Source organism: Herpailurus yagouaroundi, unplaced genomic scaffold (genome assembly GCF_014898765.1).
Source record: "Herpailurus yagouaroundi ecotype Mexico unplaced genomic scaffold, PumYag 165, whole genome shotgun sequence".
Taxonomy (NCBI): Eukaryota; Metazoa; Chordata; class Mammalia; order Carnivora; family Felidae; genus Herpailurus; species Herpailurus yagouaroundi.
The window spans coordinates 1241138-1258441 of record NW_024412406.1 but is presented as its reverse complement, the minus strand read 5'-3'; the positions used below and the strand labels follow the sequence as shown (position 1 = coordinate 1258441).

General features: G+C 37.7%; 1 protein-coding gene across 2 annotated transcripts in view; it reads left to right on the top strand.

Annotated features, from left to right (window-relative positions):
- The window catches only part of CA13 (carbonic anhydrase 13), a 49902-nt gene extending 34289 nt beyond the window's left edge, over positions 1-15613 (top strand). For both annotated transcript variants that reach the window (XM_040487474.1, XM_040487475.1), the window contains exons 4-7: positions 302-397; positions 1935-1997; positions 2494-2649; positions 13400-15613. In XM_040487474.1, coding sequence (XP_040343408.1) covers positions 302-397; positions 1935-1997; positions 2494-2649; positions 13400-13519 — 435 coding nt within the window. In that variant the 3' untranslated portion in view covers positions 13520-15613. The remainder of the gene's footprint in view (positions 1-301; positions 398-1934; positions 1998-2493; positions 2650-13399) is intronic.
- Positions 15614-17304: the final 1691 nt, after the last annotated feature.

Genomic DNA, 17304 nt, shown 5'->3' with positions numbered 1-17304 from the left:
GGGGAGCCTTAAGTCACTCAGGAGCAATGGCTGGAGATTGTTCCTTGGCAGGATAGTCCAGAGCATTCTAAATAATGATGTAGAACTTGTGATAGTGCACCACAGACTAAGTGGCCATGGTTTTTGTCTCTGGTTTTTGGATGAAAACAAATAAGATGCTGTCCAAGATTCTTGTGAAGAATACGTTATATACATGAGTGCACAGCACCAGAACATCTATATAAATATTCTATTTTCATTTATGTTTTTAAGGACATTTTACAATAAAACATTTGAATTATTTTGCATACCTCCCTTTCAGCTCCATGTTGTTCATTGGAATTCAGACAAATATCCCAGCTTTGTTGAGGCAGCTCATGAGCCGGATGGACTAGCTGTTTTGGGAGTATTTTTACAGGTGAGAATACACTGATTTCATTTTAAATAATTGATCAGTCATGTTGGATAAAGAGTTTCAGTCATGGAGAAGATAGTCTACCACTTAAAAATTTTTTTTTCAACGTTTATTTATTTTTGGGACAGAGAGAGACAGAGCATGAACGGGGGGAGGGGCAGAGAGAGAGGGAGACACAGAATCGGAAACAGGCTCCAGGCTCTGAGCCATCAGCCCAGAGCCCGACGCGGGGCTCGAACTCACGGACCGTGAGATCGTGACCTGGCTGAAGTCGGACGCTTAACCGACTGCGCCACCCAGGCGCCCCTAGTCTACCACTTTTAATAGTAAACTCATTCTAACCTTAATGTTTTCCTTTTGCAATTAATATTAAAAATTTATGTATTAATTTATGATTCATCTAATAGCCCACAACTACCTTAGGAGATTTGTCTTCTGTTTCCTCTTATTGCCCATTGATCATTTTTATGTGGGTAGAAACAGCAGCAGCAACAACAACAATAATAGTAGCAGGAATAACACTAACATTCTGAGAAGAAGATCTTTATTGTAGGCTCTTATTGTAGGTTTTATTGTAGGCTCTTCCTGATTGCACAGTCTTTAGAGATAACAGACAGTCAAGTTCAAGTTCCTGATTCTTGAAGCACTAGTTTTACCACAATGGTTTGTTGTCTCAAACACACTGACCAGTTTTTTAAAAATTTTGTTGTAGTTTCCTTTGTCTAATATTCACATGGGATTAGGCAAGTATCATTGTTATAATACCCGTGGGTGGGTTGGGCTCCCACTGCACCGCATTCTTGCAGGGCGTGCACTTCTGCTTTGCCACCGACTCTGTGTGTGATGTAACTCGTTGGGGCTGGGACTGGGGGAACCCCAGGGCAGAAGGGAGGGAGGCATGAATGGCAGCGGCTCCCTCCCTTTGGCCACCAAGTCTGCTGGTGGCAGTGGAGTCCAAGTGAAGCAAGAGATTATACTTTCATCCTGAAGGACTTAAAACCTTCAGGTCTATTCAGGACATCCCTAACAATGAAAAGAGTTACATCTATTTTTCTGATGATTCCTACTCATGACAATATATCGTTTTGGTTCAGGACCTCAAATCATTTTAGGTTGAGAATGGGAGATGTTTTCTTTTAATACTTTGATGTCACAAGAGTCTGTTTAGATGTAGGGTCTGAAGGTCACATCTGGTTGAATTGTGTAAGTATTATGTTAGAGTTTCCTAAGCAAGTTTTCTCTTAAGTTAACCTGTACATTAAACCTTCATAAAGCTAAAGAATATGTAGCTGTTACTACTCATTTTAGAATCAAACTTATAATTCAGCCAAGGAGCCCTGTAACATTATCTTGTTATTCACATTCTCTGGCATGCTAAAGCCAGCAGGTAAAAGACAGATTCATTATAGAACAATTACTGTTTGTTCTGGGATGGCAAAGATTTTTCAAAAAAAGGGTTTAAAAAAAAGTGACTGGCGTGGAGTGAATCAGACCTGTTCTGTTAACAGTAACCATTTCTTTTGAAATTTCATGCTTTCAGATTGGTGAACACAATTCTCAACTGCAAAAGATTACTGACATTTTGGATTCCATTAAAGAAAAGGTACAATAAAATACTATGTGCTAATGACTTTTCTCTCCTGAATTCTCTTACCTTCTTTTAATAACTTAGACTTTGGACATTGGATATGTTATCTGCTTTGAAGCAGGTTTGGAACACACTTGACCAATAGACCAGAATTAACCTATTGCCAAGTGTGTTTTGAAAATTATGAAGGGGTCTTAAATTATCTAAAACCATTACTAATAAATCTATGCATACTTAGTTTCTCATATTGGAGTTTTGCACAATAAGCATTTAGTTGCAGCACATTTCAAACAAATCTTGTGCTTCTTAAATAAATTTAGGTAATGTGCTGCTTCATGTAAAATTTTTAGATTAAGGCAGATACTTTTTTTAAAGATACAAAGGCAGATACTAAATAATTCCATGAGTTAAAGAATTCCAGTAAAATCGTATTTCATGGGATGTATGTTTTTTTGAGGTCTGTGTAAAGCTATCCCATTGTAATTTGTAGGAATTCTTTTTTCTCCACTAGGGTAAACAAACTCGATTCACGAATTTTGACCCATTATCTCTGCTTCCTCCGTCCTGGGACTACTGGACATACCCTGGTTCCCTTACGGTCCCACCTCTTCTTGAGAGTGTCACATGGATCGTTTTAAAACAACCTATAAATATCAGCTCTCAACAGGTATGTCACTGCTTCAAGGTTGATTCTGATTTACTAGAAGAAACGGGACTGAAACTTTTTTAAAAAATAAAAACCCTGCCCTTAATTTCTGCTGCATTATGAAGCCTATGTTTTCCCTTCATTAATCAGATAGGTGGTTGGACCAGGTAAAACTTGTGTCCCTTTCTTATTTGACCTCCTATGATTAGATGATTTCTCTCCCAGTTGTTAGAAATGCCATGTGCATACAGACACTGAGGAAAGTGAAGTGGCTTTAAAGGCTATAATTGTTTTCTTTTTTGGTCTGAGATATAAACAGGCTGGGATATAAATGAGCAAATCAGGAGAGAGGCTACTCTTTTTTTTTTTTTTTAATATGAAACTTATTGTCAAATTGGTTTCCATACAACACCCAGTGCTCATCAAGGGGACTTTCTCCTTTTTGACCTCAGTCGCTAGACCTGCTCCTCCTACAAATTTGACATTCAGAAAGTAAGCAGTGAGAACAACAATGGATCTTTAGGCTTTTGTTGACAGAACTTTTGTGGGGCTGCTTGAGAGACTTAGAGGATTTGCTAAGGCGCTATTTGAGCATTTGCACCCGTGCTGTTTTAGTGAAGACATTTCCTCACTTGTTTTTCTGAAAAACATATTGAGACCCCACGATAAGCCAAGCAGTCTGCAGGCTCAAGATGTCTTTGGGCCTAGAAACTCTGCTCAGATCTACAATCTGTGTGACTAACCAATCTGACAGGTGGATGCTATATCTTCTGGGATGCTGTGCTTAGTGGGTTTTATTTTCTTTTTGTTTTCCTACTTGAATTACTTGCTGCAAAATCTGAATAAGAACATAGTCTAATAATTTTTGCAGCTGATAAAGCACTTCTATTTTGGGCTAGCCCACCTTCCTAGCTGTTTATTTTTTTCCCCCAATCAAAGACTAGAGCTGGTTCACCTTTTTCAAGGTCATGTCAGATAACATTTCTCCTTGGCATGTTGAACACATCCAACTTCTGTTGGCCTTATCTTTAGGATTAAAGCCAAATAATACTCTGGAACATACTAATTAAAACGTTTTGTAAAAGTTGGGATTGAAGTCCAGAGTTTGACTGACATGGAAATTCCTGTGACTTTTTCCAATCATGAATAAGGTGCATTGTGTCATAAGAAAAATGACCTGTCACTGATTCAGTGGCCTTAGTAATGGAGTACATTTTTCTTTCCTTCATGTGGTAAACTGTTTACTTTTACATTCCTTTGTTAAATTTGAACATAAGGTAGTAATAATAGGAGCTCATGTTCTTCCTCATGTTTTAAGGATATTTTTATTTCTTAAAGCCACTTGGAAAATAACTTTTTAAAATCCACCTGCCATTTGGAAGAGAGTATGTTAAAATATATAATTTAGTTCCTTAAAATGCATAAGACTAACCTAAACAAAATGACTTGCTGTAGGGGCACTTGGGTGCCTCAGTTGGTTGAGTGTCTGACTCTTGATTTCTGCTCAGGTCATGATCTCACATGAGATCGAGTCCTGCCCTGGGTTCCACACTGAATGTGGAGCCTTGTTGAGATTCTCTATCTCTCTGTCTGTTCCTCCCCTGCTCTCGTGCTTGTGCTCTCTCTCTCTCAAAATAAATAAATAAACATTAAAAAAAATGACTCACTGTAAAGTTAGGAATTGTGACTAGCTGTGGATACACTGCTGTGTCTTATTTAGGTCTCAATTAATTAATATTAAGTATTAATGGGGTATTTATATGGTAGAATATATAAAATAATAGCTATATTTTAGAGCTTTAGTATGAATGATAATTCACTGTGATCTACTTACATTCACTTAAATCTATAGTAGGAGTACTTTCAGACATTTTCTAACCAGATGGACATGATTATCTGGGTAATAATCTAAATTTTTATAATATGACATTATGGTGATTTTAAGAGTTAAAGAATGAAGCAAAAGATATTTTAAAAGTCCAATCCCAGTCTAACCATGAGAAAAACATCAGACAAAGCCCAAATGAGGGACATTCTACAAAACAGCAGGTCAGTGCTCCTCAAAACTGTCAAGGTAATCAAAAGCAAGGTAAATCTGAGAAATTGTCATCAAGAATGCTGAAGGAAATATGACTACCAAGTGTAATGCTGTTTCCTGGTGAGATCCTAGAACAGAAAAAGGTATTAGGTAAAAACAAAGGAAATCTTAATAAAGGATGGACCGCAGTTAATGGTAACATATTAATATCGGTTCACCAATTGTGAAAAATGTACCATGTAATGTAAAATATTAATAATGGGGGAAATTGAGTATGAGGTATATGAGAACTACTCATACAATCTTTTTAATAATTCTGTAAATTCAGAACTGTTCTAAAAGAAAGAGGTTATTTAAAAAAAATCCAGGGGCGCCTGGGTGGCTTGGTCGGTTAAGCGTCCGACTTCCGCTCAGGTCATGATCTCACGGTCCGTGGGTTCAAGCCCCGCGTCAGGCTCTGTGCTGACACCTCAGAGCCTGGAGCCTGTTTCAGATTCTGTGTCTCCCTCTCTCTCTGCCCCTCCCCTGTTCGTGCTCTGTCTCTCTCTGTCTCAAAAATAAACGTTAAAAAAAAAATTTTTTTTAAAAATCCAAAGCCTGAGAGAGTCGAGATGATTATTCAGTTATCTGTTTCCTATAAAGTAAAATGAATATGTCTTTTGTGTATACCACTTGAGAGTTACTTTCCAAACGATAATTTTTAATCTCAACTTCGGCAGCTGTTTATTTTTGAAGTCCCTGAGGCACATTGTTTTATTTATTTTCCAATTCTACCATATAATGTCACTAGCCATGAAGATTAAATTCTTTTTTTAGTGAGTTAGTGCCAAATTTTTTTTCTAGGTCTTTCTACTGCTATTTCTAGCCAAGTCACTGTTTGACCAAAAAGGCAAATCAGACAGTTTTCATTTTCTTTTATTTGATTCAAGCCCATTTTTGTCCCCAGAGTCACTTATTGAAATGCTTGATTTAACTGCCAGGCCAGTAAACAGATATGCTGTTTTCAGATAGTTTTGATAACAGATCCATCATTCTCTTTGGAAGGCTAAGCTAACTTTTCTGCCAAGTTTCTTAGGGTTATCCTAAATTATCTAAATTGGCTTACTCATCTGCTGAATTCAGTGTGCAGAATACTTGGTTTTAATTCTTTGCTCTATTTTTTTAAAAAAATCTCTTATTTGTTATGATCTTTGCATACAATAAAATTCATGAATTTTAGTGTGCAGTTGATTTTGTTATTGTATATTACTGTGCAGCAACCACTAGATCAAGATATGAAACAGATCACTTGGCCTGAAAATTCTCTTGCGCTCTACCTCCTTCCTCAACCATGGCTCTGGGCAGTCTTTGAGATGCTGTTCCTAGGATTCTGCCTTTTCTAGAATTTTATTTAAATGGAATCAGACAGTACATAGATTTTTGCATTTCTACTTAGCATAATGTTTTTAAGATTCACTGACTCTTACTAATATTCTATGATATGGATATACCACATTATTTTATTTTATTTTTTTATCCGTTTATTTTTTTATTATATGATATTTATTGTCAAATTAGTTTCCATACAACACCCAGTGCTCATCCCAAAAGATGCCCTCTTCAATGCCCATCACCTCCCCTCCCCTCCCCTCCCTCCCATCCCCCATCAACCCTCAGTTTGTTCTCAGTTTTTAAGAGTCTCTTATGCTTTGGCTCTCTCCCACTCTAACCTCTTTTTTTTCTTTTTTTTTTTCCTTCCCCTCCCCCATGGGTTTCTGTTAAGTTTCTCAGGATCCACATAAGAGTATACCACATTATTTTAAATCTATTTACCAATTGATGGACATTTGGGTTGCTTCCAGTTTGGAATAATAGCTATCCATATTTGGGTGTTAGGAATAATTGTCATATATTTTTTTGTGGACACATGTTTTCACGATTTGTGGCAGTACCTAACACTAGATTTACTAGATCATGTGGTAAATTCATGTTTAATTCTCTAAGGTACTGCCATATTGTTTTAAAAAATTTTTTTAATGTTTTTATTTTACTTTTGAGAGAGAGAGAGAGAGAGGGAGACACAGAATTTGAAGCAGGCTCCAGGCTCTAAGCTGTCAGCACACAGCCCTATGTGGGGCTTGAACTCACAGACTGTGAGATCATGACCTGAGCCGAATCAGACACCTAACTAGCTGAGCCACCCAGGCACACCTGCCATCTTGTTTTTTAATGTGGCTGTTCTATCTTCCATTCTCACCAGCAATATATGAGATTTCTAGCTCTTCCACATCCTTATCAGCAGTTAGTGTTGTCAGTCTTTTTAACTTTAGCCATTCTAGAGGTTATATATGATTTCTAATTTGCATTCTTTGATGACTAGTAATGTTGAGCATTTTTCTTATGTTTATTGACTATGTATATCTTTTTTTGATGAAATACCTGTTCAAATCATCTTTTCCTTTTTGAATTGGGTTTTGTCTTTTCATTATTGAATTGCAAAAGTTCTTTATACAATCAGGATAAAGCCCTTTTTAAAATACATGTTCTGCAAAGTTTTCTCCCAGTTTGTTGCTTGCCCCCCCATTTTTAAAACTATGTCTTTTGAAGAGCAAAAGTTCTTAATCTTGATGTAATTCATTTTTATCAACTTATTCCTTATAATTTGTGCTTTTGATGACCTGTTTAAGATTTCTTAAATCTAACTATATGCCTCCAAATATTTTTTTCATACTTTAATAGTTGTAGCTCTTATGTTTAAGTTTTTGATGACTTATGAGTTGAACTTTTATGTATCCTGCACCCCATTTTCTCATTCCTTTCCTTCTGATATTTCAGTTATGCATACTTTAACCTTTTAATATCATCTAACACATCCCCGAGGTTCTATTTCTTTAAAATAATTTTTTAATCTCTGTTCTTCACCAGAGATAATTTCTACTTATCTATATTCAAGTTCATTTGCTCTTTCCTCTGTCATGTCAATTTGACTATTAAGTCTATCTAGTTAATTTTTTTGTTTTAGCAATTCTATATTTTAGTTCTAAAATTTTGTTTGGTTCTCTTTTATTATATCTATTTTTCTTCTGAGACTTACCACTACTCTGCTAAGATTTCTCAAGCATTAAAATGATGCTTTGTTTAACATATGACCCTTAGGTAGTTAAAATACTCATTTAAAAATACTTGTAAATTCAGGGGCCCCTGGGTGGCTCAAGTTGGTTAAGCATCCAACTTTAGCTCAGCTCATGATCTCGTGGTTTGTGAGTTCGATCCCCACATTGGGCTCTGTGCTGACAGCTCAAAGCCTGCTTCAGATTCTGTGTCTCCCTCTCTCTCTGCCCCTCGCCTGCTCACACACACACACACACACACACACACACTCTCTCTCTCTCTCTCTCAAAAAGAAATAAACATTAACAAAAAACTTAAAAGTTAAAAAAAATCCTTGTAAATTCCTAATTTGGCTCATCTTGGGTGTGACTGTTGATGTTGTAAATAACTTTGCTTATGTCACTTCATAAGCAATGGAGTTGCTTATTTGGAGAAGGTGTTCCATTTTCTTGCCTCTTGGCATGTTAAGTAATTTTTTATTGTATTCTAGATGTGACGAACATTAAGTTGTGGACATTCTGGATTCGGTTATTTTTCTCTGATGAGCACTTTTTCCTCTGTGCTAGCAGGTAATTTTTTTGGTAGGGCTTGAACTTCAGGTTTTCGTTCTCACACAGCAGCTCTGGTCTCAGTACAGCCATGTGTGGTTCTTGGGTGTAGAGTTAATGACCCTCTCTGCCTCTATCCTTGTAACACCAGTGTGCTCCATTGCACTGTGTGCACCTTGCAGACTCTTCTCAGCTCCAGGTGAAAAACTGGAAATCAGAACTCACTTACAGAGCTCCCATCTCTCCTTCAAGTGAGCATAAACTCCCCACCTGAGTCCCTCTGCTTCTGTTCACTCTCCAGTACCTGTGACTAGTTGCTTTTTGTATTACATCTGGGTTTTAGCGTTGTTTTCCACAGGGAGGTTGTCTGCAGTCCAGCATATCTGGAAGCAAAGTTCTAACATCCTTTTTAAATAGTAAAATGTTACATTTTGTAATTAATGATAATGATCTGGGAATAGTTTTCTTAGCTTCTGCATCTTTAGGCTAAATGTGAAATGGGGAAAGAATCCATTTGCTTGAACATTGATTTTGACTTGATATAAAACTGTGTATAGTTAGCTTTGAAATTAAAGTTCTAAATTATAGGAGACAGTACAAGTCAATTCTAGAATCGTTTAATAATTGCTAATTCTTATAGGGCATAATACATAAAATTACAAAGAAGTGTTAAAAATGTCCCTTATCCTCAAGTAGTTTGTAATCTGATAGACAAGATAAAATAAATGCATAAGAAAGGATATCACAATGGCTGTGCTTGGTACATAAGAGATATAAAGTGTAAGGATGTTTAAAAAAGGAGAGACTATTTTATTGGAAAAATCAGGAAGAGACTTCATGAAAGAGCTGACATCTGGTCTAGGGAAAACGTGGTGACTGGTTCGAAGTAGTAAAGGAAAGGGAGCAATTTCAAGATGGAACACCATAAATAAGGCAAGTAAAGGAAGTACAGAAGATATGTGGGAAAGTTTGTACCTGAAGTTCTCAAGCTTTAGAGTATACAACAGTTACCTGGGGAAGCTTACCAAAATGTTGACCCTTGGGCCTTATCAGAATTTCTGATTCAGAAGGTCTGGGGTAGAGTTCAGCAACCTGAAGTTTTACGAATCACCCCAAAGTCTTTTCATTCAGATGCTCTGAAGCCACCCTTCATAAAACTGGCTTAGAGCAGAACCTGTGTGTGGTCATAATCGGAGATAATCTAGTTAGTTAGAACCTGGTGATTCGGAAGCCAGGCTAATAAGTTTGTTTTGGGGGTCTTATTAGAGGTAGAAATATTACACATTTTAGAATTATATTTTGAAATATTTACACCTGAAACGATATGATGTTCAGAATCTGCTTCAATCTTATCCAGTTTGGGCAGGATGGGAGGTGGAAAGAGAATGAATGAGAATATGGGTGAAATGAAATTGGCTGTGTTAATGGTTGTTGAAGCTGGGTGATGGGTTTGTGGTGGTTTATTATGCTGCCCTTTCTACTTTTGTGTATGTCGGAAAGTTTCCATAATAAAAACTTAATGAAAAGACATTAGGGGAAAATAGGGGGGAAAAGAAATGCAGTAGTGGTTAGTTAGTATATGACTTCTCTGCCAGACGGCTTATTTATTGAAACTTCCTAGCTGTCCCTCAAGTTCCTCATCTTTAAAGTGGGGATAATAGTATATCATTGATTAAATGAGATATGTATGTAAAGCACTTAGCACATTACCTGGCCTACCATGTTCTGTAAGAGATTTTATTTTCATTATTATCCAGCTTTGGCAGGCAGTGGAGTGCCATTAGACATTTGAGCACTGGAGTGACATAAGCAAAGTTATTTACAAAACATTAGAAGGGAGTATTTCTGCTTGCTGGGCTTGCTATATAAGGACATTAAAATTTGAGTATTAGAGGGGCACCTGGGTGGCGCAGTCGGTTAAGCGTCCGACTTCAGCCAGGTCACGATCTCGCGGTCCGTGAGTTCGAGCCCCACGTCAGGCTCTGGGCTGATGGCTCGGAGCCTGGAGCCTGTTTCCGATTCTGTGTCTCCCTCTCTCTCTGCCCCTCCCCCGTTCATGCTCTGTCTCTCTCTGTTCCAAAAATAAATAAACGTTGAAAAAAAAAATTTAAAAAAATAAATAAATAAAAATTAAAAAAAATAAAATTTGAGTATTAGAGCCAAGAAAAATAGCAAAACAGGTCATACCCACCTCAGACATCAGGCTGATCTGTGCAGACTGCTGCCAGGACCCCCGCAGATGCTATGAGCCTTAGTGACAGAGTGGCCGATTCTCTGTCTGCAAGAAGCCTGGGGTCCGGAAAGCAAGGAGACTGGTAGGGGCCAGCCAAGGATGTGCATTTTCTTGTGCAGAGCCAAGAAAAGCAAATCTGAGCAGACACTGGCAGATGTAGGTCTACCTAGCTGGGCAAAGCGATTGGGAGGGAGATCCAGAGCCAAAAAGGTCAGGGGTTTGGTGAGACATCAGGATAGGTTCAGAGAAAGATCTAGAGTAAATTCCAGTTTTACACCATGAGGTCAAGGTGTTGCAGAGGTAGGGAGCCATGATCAACTTGCAGAGGAGTTATAAGGAGGATGGGCGAGATAAATAAAGCCCAGGTTTTCAGAGGAATCAGCAGTTTCACTGGGAGGCAAGTCATGTTGGCCTAGGCCAGCAAGTGGGTGCCCTGATTCCAGATTCCAGATTCCTGCACAGCCACCTGGAGAGGTCACTCCAGACAAACCTGATCCGCATGGTCTGGGGAAAAACCTGGGTGTCTTCCCTATGGCTCCAGAGTTTAGATTTTATTTTCCTCTGCTGCTTGACTTCACCAGACAATTATTCAAGTCTCATCTGGCTTTAGCTATAATTTGGTCTAATGAAATATGAGTAACAGTTAAGTTGTAAATATTTGTCTTGCCCATATCTATACCTCTTAAAATACACCTTGGGGCGCCTGGCTGGCTTGGTCAGTGGAGCATGTGACTCGTGATCTCAGGGTGGTGGGTTTGAGCCCCACGTTGGTTGTAGAGATTACTTAAAAAATAAAATCTTAAAAAAAATAAATAATAAAAGACACCTCAAAGTATCATTTGTGGAGAGACCTGGCTGCTTGTATATGATGCATGAACTTATCTCCGTGGACTGTGGTTACAAACTGTTGCCTGCTTATTGTGGAGCACCTCTGTCACCTCTGCCTCCCATCCTGGCCAGGGTTGTGCAAGAAATATTTTAGGCTTCAGTTAGAGATGAGGGAAGTATGGATCCCACTACTTCTCTGCCATGTAGGCCCACATCCTTTTAGGCTTCAGTTAAACGATGATGACAGAAACTTAATAGATGTATCCTAGTCTGAATCTACTTGCCTCTGCGATTAGGTGACTAACTCGGCTTAGACAATGGAGGCTTTCATTCTCAATAATGTAATAATTAGTCTTTGCTGAAGCATAGCAGCAAAACAAACACCCAAAACTTACTTGTGTTAATTGACAATGTATTTTAGATGAACATTTTTGTGACAGTAGAATTATTCAGTTAGCAATCTTCATTTTACTACTGTAGACCAGTGCTAAATCTTGATAAAAAATATTAAATCACCAAGGAATTGGTGAATAATTTATAAATCCTGCTTATAATAGAAAACTTTTCAGCAATTAAAAGTAGTGACATAGGGGTGCCTGGGTGGCTCAGTTGGTTAAGTGTCTGACTCTTGGTTTCTGCTCAGGTCATGATCTCATTGTCTCATGAGTTCAAGCCCCACATTAGGCTCTGTGCTGACAGTGTAGAGCCTGCTTGGGATTTTCTCTCTCTCCCTCTCTGTCTGCCCCAACCCTACTCACACTGTCTCTGTGTCTCTCAAAATAATTAAATAAACTTAAAAAAATAGTGACATAGATTTATGTTTATTGACAGGCAAGATATCTAAGATATATATTAATTAAAAAAATAAAGTTTCAAAAGAGCATGGCAGTTGAGCCTATTTTTGTAATAAAACACGTTGTGTGTACGTGCATGTGTGCTCATGTGTTTATATAAAGAAAAACATCTGGAAGGATATACTCCATAATGTTAACTGTGATTATGTCTTGTGATTACTAGTAACTTCTGTCTTCCTCTTGATGCTTGTATATTGTATGAAGTTTGTAAGATAAGTAAACATTTTTTGTAATAAGAAAAATTAAGCTCTTTTGATGAGAAATATGCCTATCCCAGTTAAATTGTATTTAAACATTATCAGAGGTTGAAGGGTACTAGATGTTTACCATGGTTGTTGTTTCCAAGGCTCAAGTATGGTGAGGGCAAAATAATTGTTTCAGGAAAACAGTACTTAAAATATCAAAATTCCATAGGATGAGGACCACAAGGTTCCTGTGTGAATTGAGGCCATGTTGTGCCGGAATACTGATAAGCGTCCATTGTAGTTCCAAGAGTTGGAAGACAGCTATTGAAGGAATATAATCCAATGCATTACTTTATAGATGAAGTAAATGAAGGCTAGAGCTCAAGGTCACACAACTGGTCTGTACCAGGCCCAGAACTGGGACCTAGCCTTGAAAGCCAGTGCAGTGACCTTTCCACTGTCCTCTTCTGACTTGGTAGGTGACATTCTCTGATTCCTAGATATGGACTCTTTCAACCACATTCTAGATGTTGTTTCCTCATATTACTTTCATCTCCAGATAAAGAATGCTTATGTACTTAAGTTTTTGAACCCATAGGTATTTGTATAATGGTGAGAACTTAGTAGAAGTATTGTTTTATTATATACATGACTCATAATTTAGAACACTTTTACTGCAGTATTTTAGTTCCTGGTAAGGGAAAGGTTGTATATGACTTTTTTTTTAATGTTTATTTATTATTAATTTTGAGAGAGAGAGAGAGAGAGAGAGAGAGAGAGAGAGAGAGAGAGAGAGAGAGAACACCAGCAGACGGGAGGCAGAGAGAGGGGAGAGAGAATTCCAAGCTGGCCTGACATGGGGCTCTATCTTACAACTGTGAGATCATGACCTGAGCCGAAATCCAGAGTCAGACACTTAACTGACCAAGCCACCTAGGTGTCCCCGCAGGTGTGACTTTCTATGCTGAAACGAACTCTTCTCTTGTTTTCAACAGCTGGCCACATTCCGCACTCTCCTCTGTACCACGGAGGGCGAAGCAGCAGCTTTTCTGTTGAGCAATCACCGTCCGCCACAGCCTCTGAAGGGCCGAAAAGTGAGAGCCTCTTTCCATTAAAAGTTGTCACCAGTCGACCACCCCAAACAAGTCGGTGGAGAAAAAAACAAAACACAAAAATCCCCAGTAACAGTTCTTTCCCAGGATTCTGGTTTACAGGTACCATATGGCTGCTGTCAGCTTCAGTACCACAAAGATCAGATCTCTTTAATCAAACTAATAACTTAACTCATCTGTCTCAGATTTTCCCTCATGGGTATCCAAACAGGAAACATTGTTTGATGTGTGTTAAAGCCCATGAAGTGCATCTACTTCAACCTGTGTGAAAACATGGCAGGCATCACAAATCTCAGAATGTATTAAGATTTTCCCCTTGCCCTAGAGATTGAATCACTCATCTCTCTCAGTGATGTTTGGTGAAAAATTTAAATTCTTTTCCAGAATGATAAGACTGTGATATCTTTTTCTACACAAATGAGTCAGCTTGCTGTCTTGTTATCATTCCAATTCATAAAAAGTCGATAGTACTTCCTTTTAAAGTGAATTTTTGTTTTGATTATGTTGTCGATTCTCATCGCATGGTACCTTTAATAGAATGAACAATATGAGTACTTGGGGGTGGGGGTGGGGCTGGGGATATAACTCCTTACTCTATTTCACAGCTCAAAATGAACCGATACCATTTTGGCAAGGAATTCCTCTGGATATAAATGACTGTTTAAACTTTAATGAGTTTTGCCCTATATCACAGTCATGCAGTAATGTTAATGATAAACTGGTTAATAATTGATTAGATACAGTGCTTGCCCAATGTATAGACATGGTTTGAGACTTAACAGATTGCAGGGTACCACACAGGTGGAGCGCCCCAAGGGTATGATGGATGGGTCGCCTGCTTTCCTCCTATGTTTTGGCAACAGAGCAGCAAACAGTCCCGTGAAGGTTAGTGTTGTGTCAACTGGTGAAAAACATTTACCTGGGCCTCGTATGAATGTACAATGAGTCTACAAATCCTGCAACCCATTTCTTTGGCAAAGCCCGTCTCCCCTTTGATACATGTCCCTCAATCTCATAAGTAATTTTTTAAATTGGCTTCTGATATTCATTTTAATCTATAGTCTCTCATATATTTTTGTTTGTTTTTGGTGAAGGAGGATGGTGGAAGTCCTTTTACTCTCTCTGGTACAAATGGAGCGACACTAAGCATTAATCACATTAAGACTTGAACACATGGTACACTTCTGTCCTCAAGAGAAGTTTAGCTGAGTTTCCTTGATTTTATTAATTTGTGTCACACACCGCTTCTCCTCCAGATGTAGATTTTAATAATTCAAATTATTCTGCAGTAGTCTTCTTGATAGGGTCACTGAGAATCAGTAAGATGTGTAATAATGCTGTACTTGGTTGCAGAAGATAATCTCCTGAAGACTAATGTGGATATTGGTCATTTTTGTTTTCCCCCATCTAGCTTACGCTTCACAGGAGCTTGCCATCTAGTAAATATTTAACGAACTGAATGTTTTAAAACGTTTTATTTGATATCTTTGGTAATTATTTTGCTGCTTGGGATTAAATACATTATAAGTTAATGTAACAAGTAAAATGTAAGTTATCTCTTAAAAATGGTTTCCTTTTAAAGGCATGATTGTTAAATCTACCTGTGTCACCAGATGTTTTAATGGCTTTAAAAATACCAGTGTTGAATGGTAAAGTGTTTCTTTAGTTTGGAAGGACATGTTGTAAAGTATCCTAGTCAGAGAAAGAAGTCTGTTTCCTCAGAAAAAGTAATGTTCTGTTTGAAGGGGTGTATCATGGGGAGTGTAACTACTTTGCATGAGAGTTATTACTTTGTAATTTATGGTTTCTGCTGCAGTATTGCATCGGTTCTGTGTTACAAATTGGACTTCAGTAGACTAAAAAAGTCTACACAGCACTGATTATCTTGAAGATTGTCTGCGAATTTATTTATCTCTTAGGGGGAAAAGGTCTAAGTGTGTGTTGAAGTTGTTGATCTCTTAACAATATTAAAGAGTTGTAAATACTAATATAGATCTCTTTTGTTTCCCATACGTGTATTGGATTTATGTTTATTAAACACTTTGCATTTTAATTTAAGTTGAATCCAACCACAATAAAGAAAATGAGACAAACTTTGATCTGTATTAGGGACTTGTATATGCAAGACAGAATGAGATTCGATTTTTACACTTCTTATTTAGAAGACAATCTCAAACTCACAGAAAAAATGCAAACACAGTACATTGTTTTCTGAATTATTTGAGAGTAAGCTGCCAACCTGCTTCTCCATCTTGCTACAGATTTTAATTTATATTTTCTACAAGTGAGGACATTGTCCTACATGGTTGCAACATGGCTAAAACAGCCATGAAATTAATATTGCTTTGTTATTACCCCCTAATCTATTTGAGAAAAACTTGTTCATTTAGTTGTCCAGTTTCCTTCAGTTGGAAATGATCCTCCAGTCTTTTCTTGGTTTTATGACCTTGACACTTTTGACGATTATAAGCCAGTTATTTTATAGAATGTCCCCCAATTTGGGTTTGTTCAAGGTTTCCTACAATTAGATATAGGTTATGCATCATTGGCAGGAATATCAGAAAAGCAGTGTTGCATGCTGTGCTCTTCTCGTTTCATCCTATCAGGCAACCAATTGTGATTTTTTTTCTCTTATGGAGAATATTCACTTTCATCACTTAAGACAGTGTCTGGTAGGTTTCTCCACTGCAAAGTTGTTTACCCTTTGTAATTAACATATTTGTGTGAGGATGTGTTTTGAGACCACATAAATATTAATTAATTTACTTTATTAAGGACTTAGCAATTCCTAATTTATTCAGTTACTTATATCATTATTACTATTATATTATCACTAATACCTTATCTATTTATTCTCATTCACAAATTTTTCTTTTTAAAAACTTTTTTAATGTGTATTTATTTATTTATTTTTATTAACTTGTTTTATTTTTTATTTTTTAAAATTTACATCCAAATTAGTTAGCATATAGTGCAACAATGATTTTAGGAGTAGATTCCTTAGTGCCCCTTACCCATTTAGCCCATCCCCTCTCCCACAACCCCTCCAGTAACCCTCAGTTTGTTTTCCATATTTATGAGTCTCTTCTCTTTTGTCCCCCTCCCTGTTTTTATATTATTTTTCTTTCCCTTCCCTTATGTGCATCTGTTTTGTCTCTTAAAGTCCTCATATGAGTGAAGTCATAGGATTTTTGTCTTTCTCTGACTGACTAATTTCACTTAGCATAATACCCTCCAGTTCCATCCACGTAGTTGTTAATGGCAAGATTTCATTCTTTTTGATTGCCGAGTAATACTCCATTGTATATGTGTACCTCATTTTCTTTATCCATTCATCCATCAATGGACATTTGGGCTCTTTCCATACTTTGGCTATTGTTGATAGTGCTGCTATAAACATATGGGTGCATGTGTCCCTTCGAAACAGCACACCTGTATCCCGCGGACAAGTGCCTAGTAGTGCAACTGCTGGGTCATAGGGTAGTCCTATTTTTAGTTTTTTGAGGAGCTTCCATACTGTTTTCCAGAGTGGCTGCACCAGCTTGCATTCCCAATTTCATATTTATTTTTGAGAGAGAGAGGGAGACAGAACATGAGCAAGGGAGGGGTAGAGAGAAAGGGAGACACAGAATCTGAAGCAGGCTCCAGGCTCTGAGCTGTCAGCACAGAGCCTGACGTGGGGCTCCAATTCACAGACCGTGAGATCGTGACCTGAGCCGAAGTCAGATGCCCGACTGACTGAGCCACCCAGGTGCCCCCAAATTTTTCTTGATTTGCCCAGTGGGAGC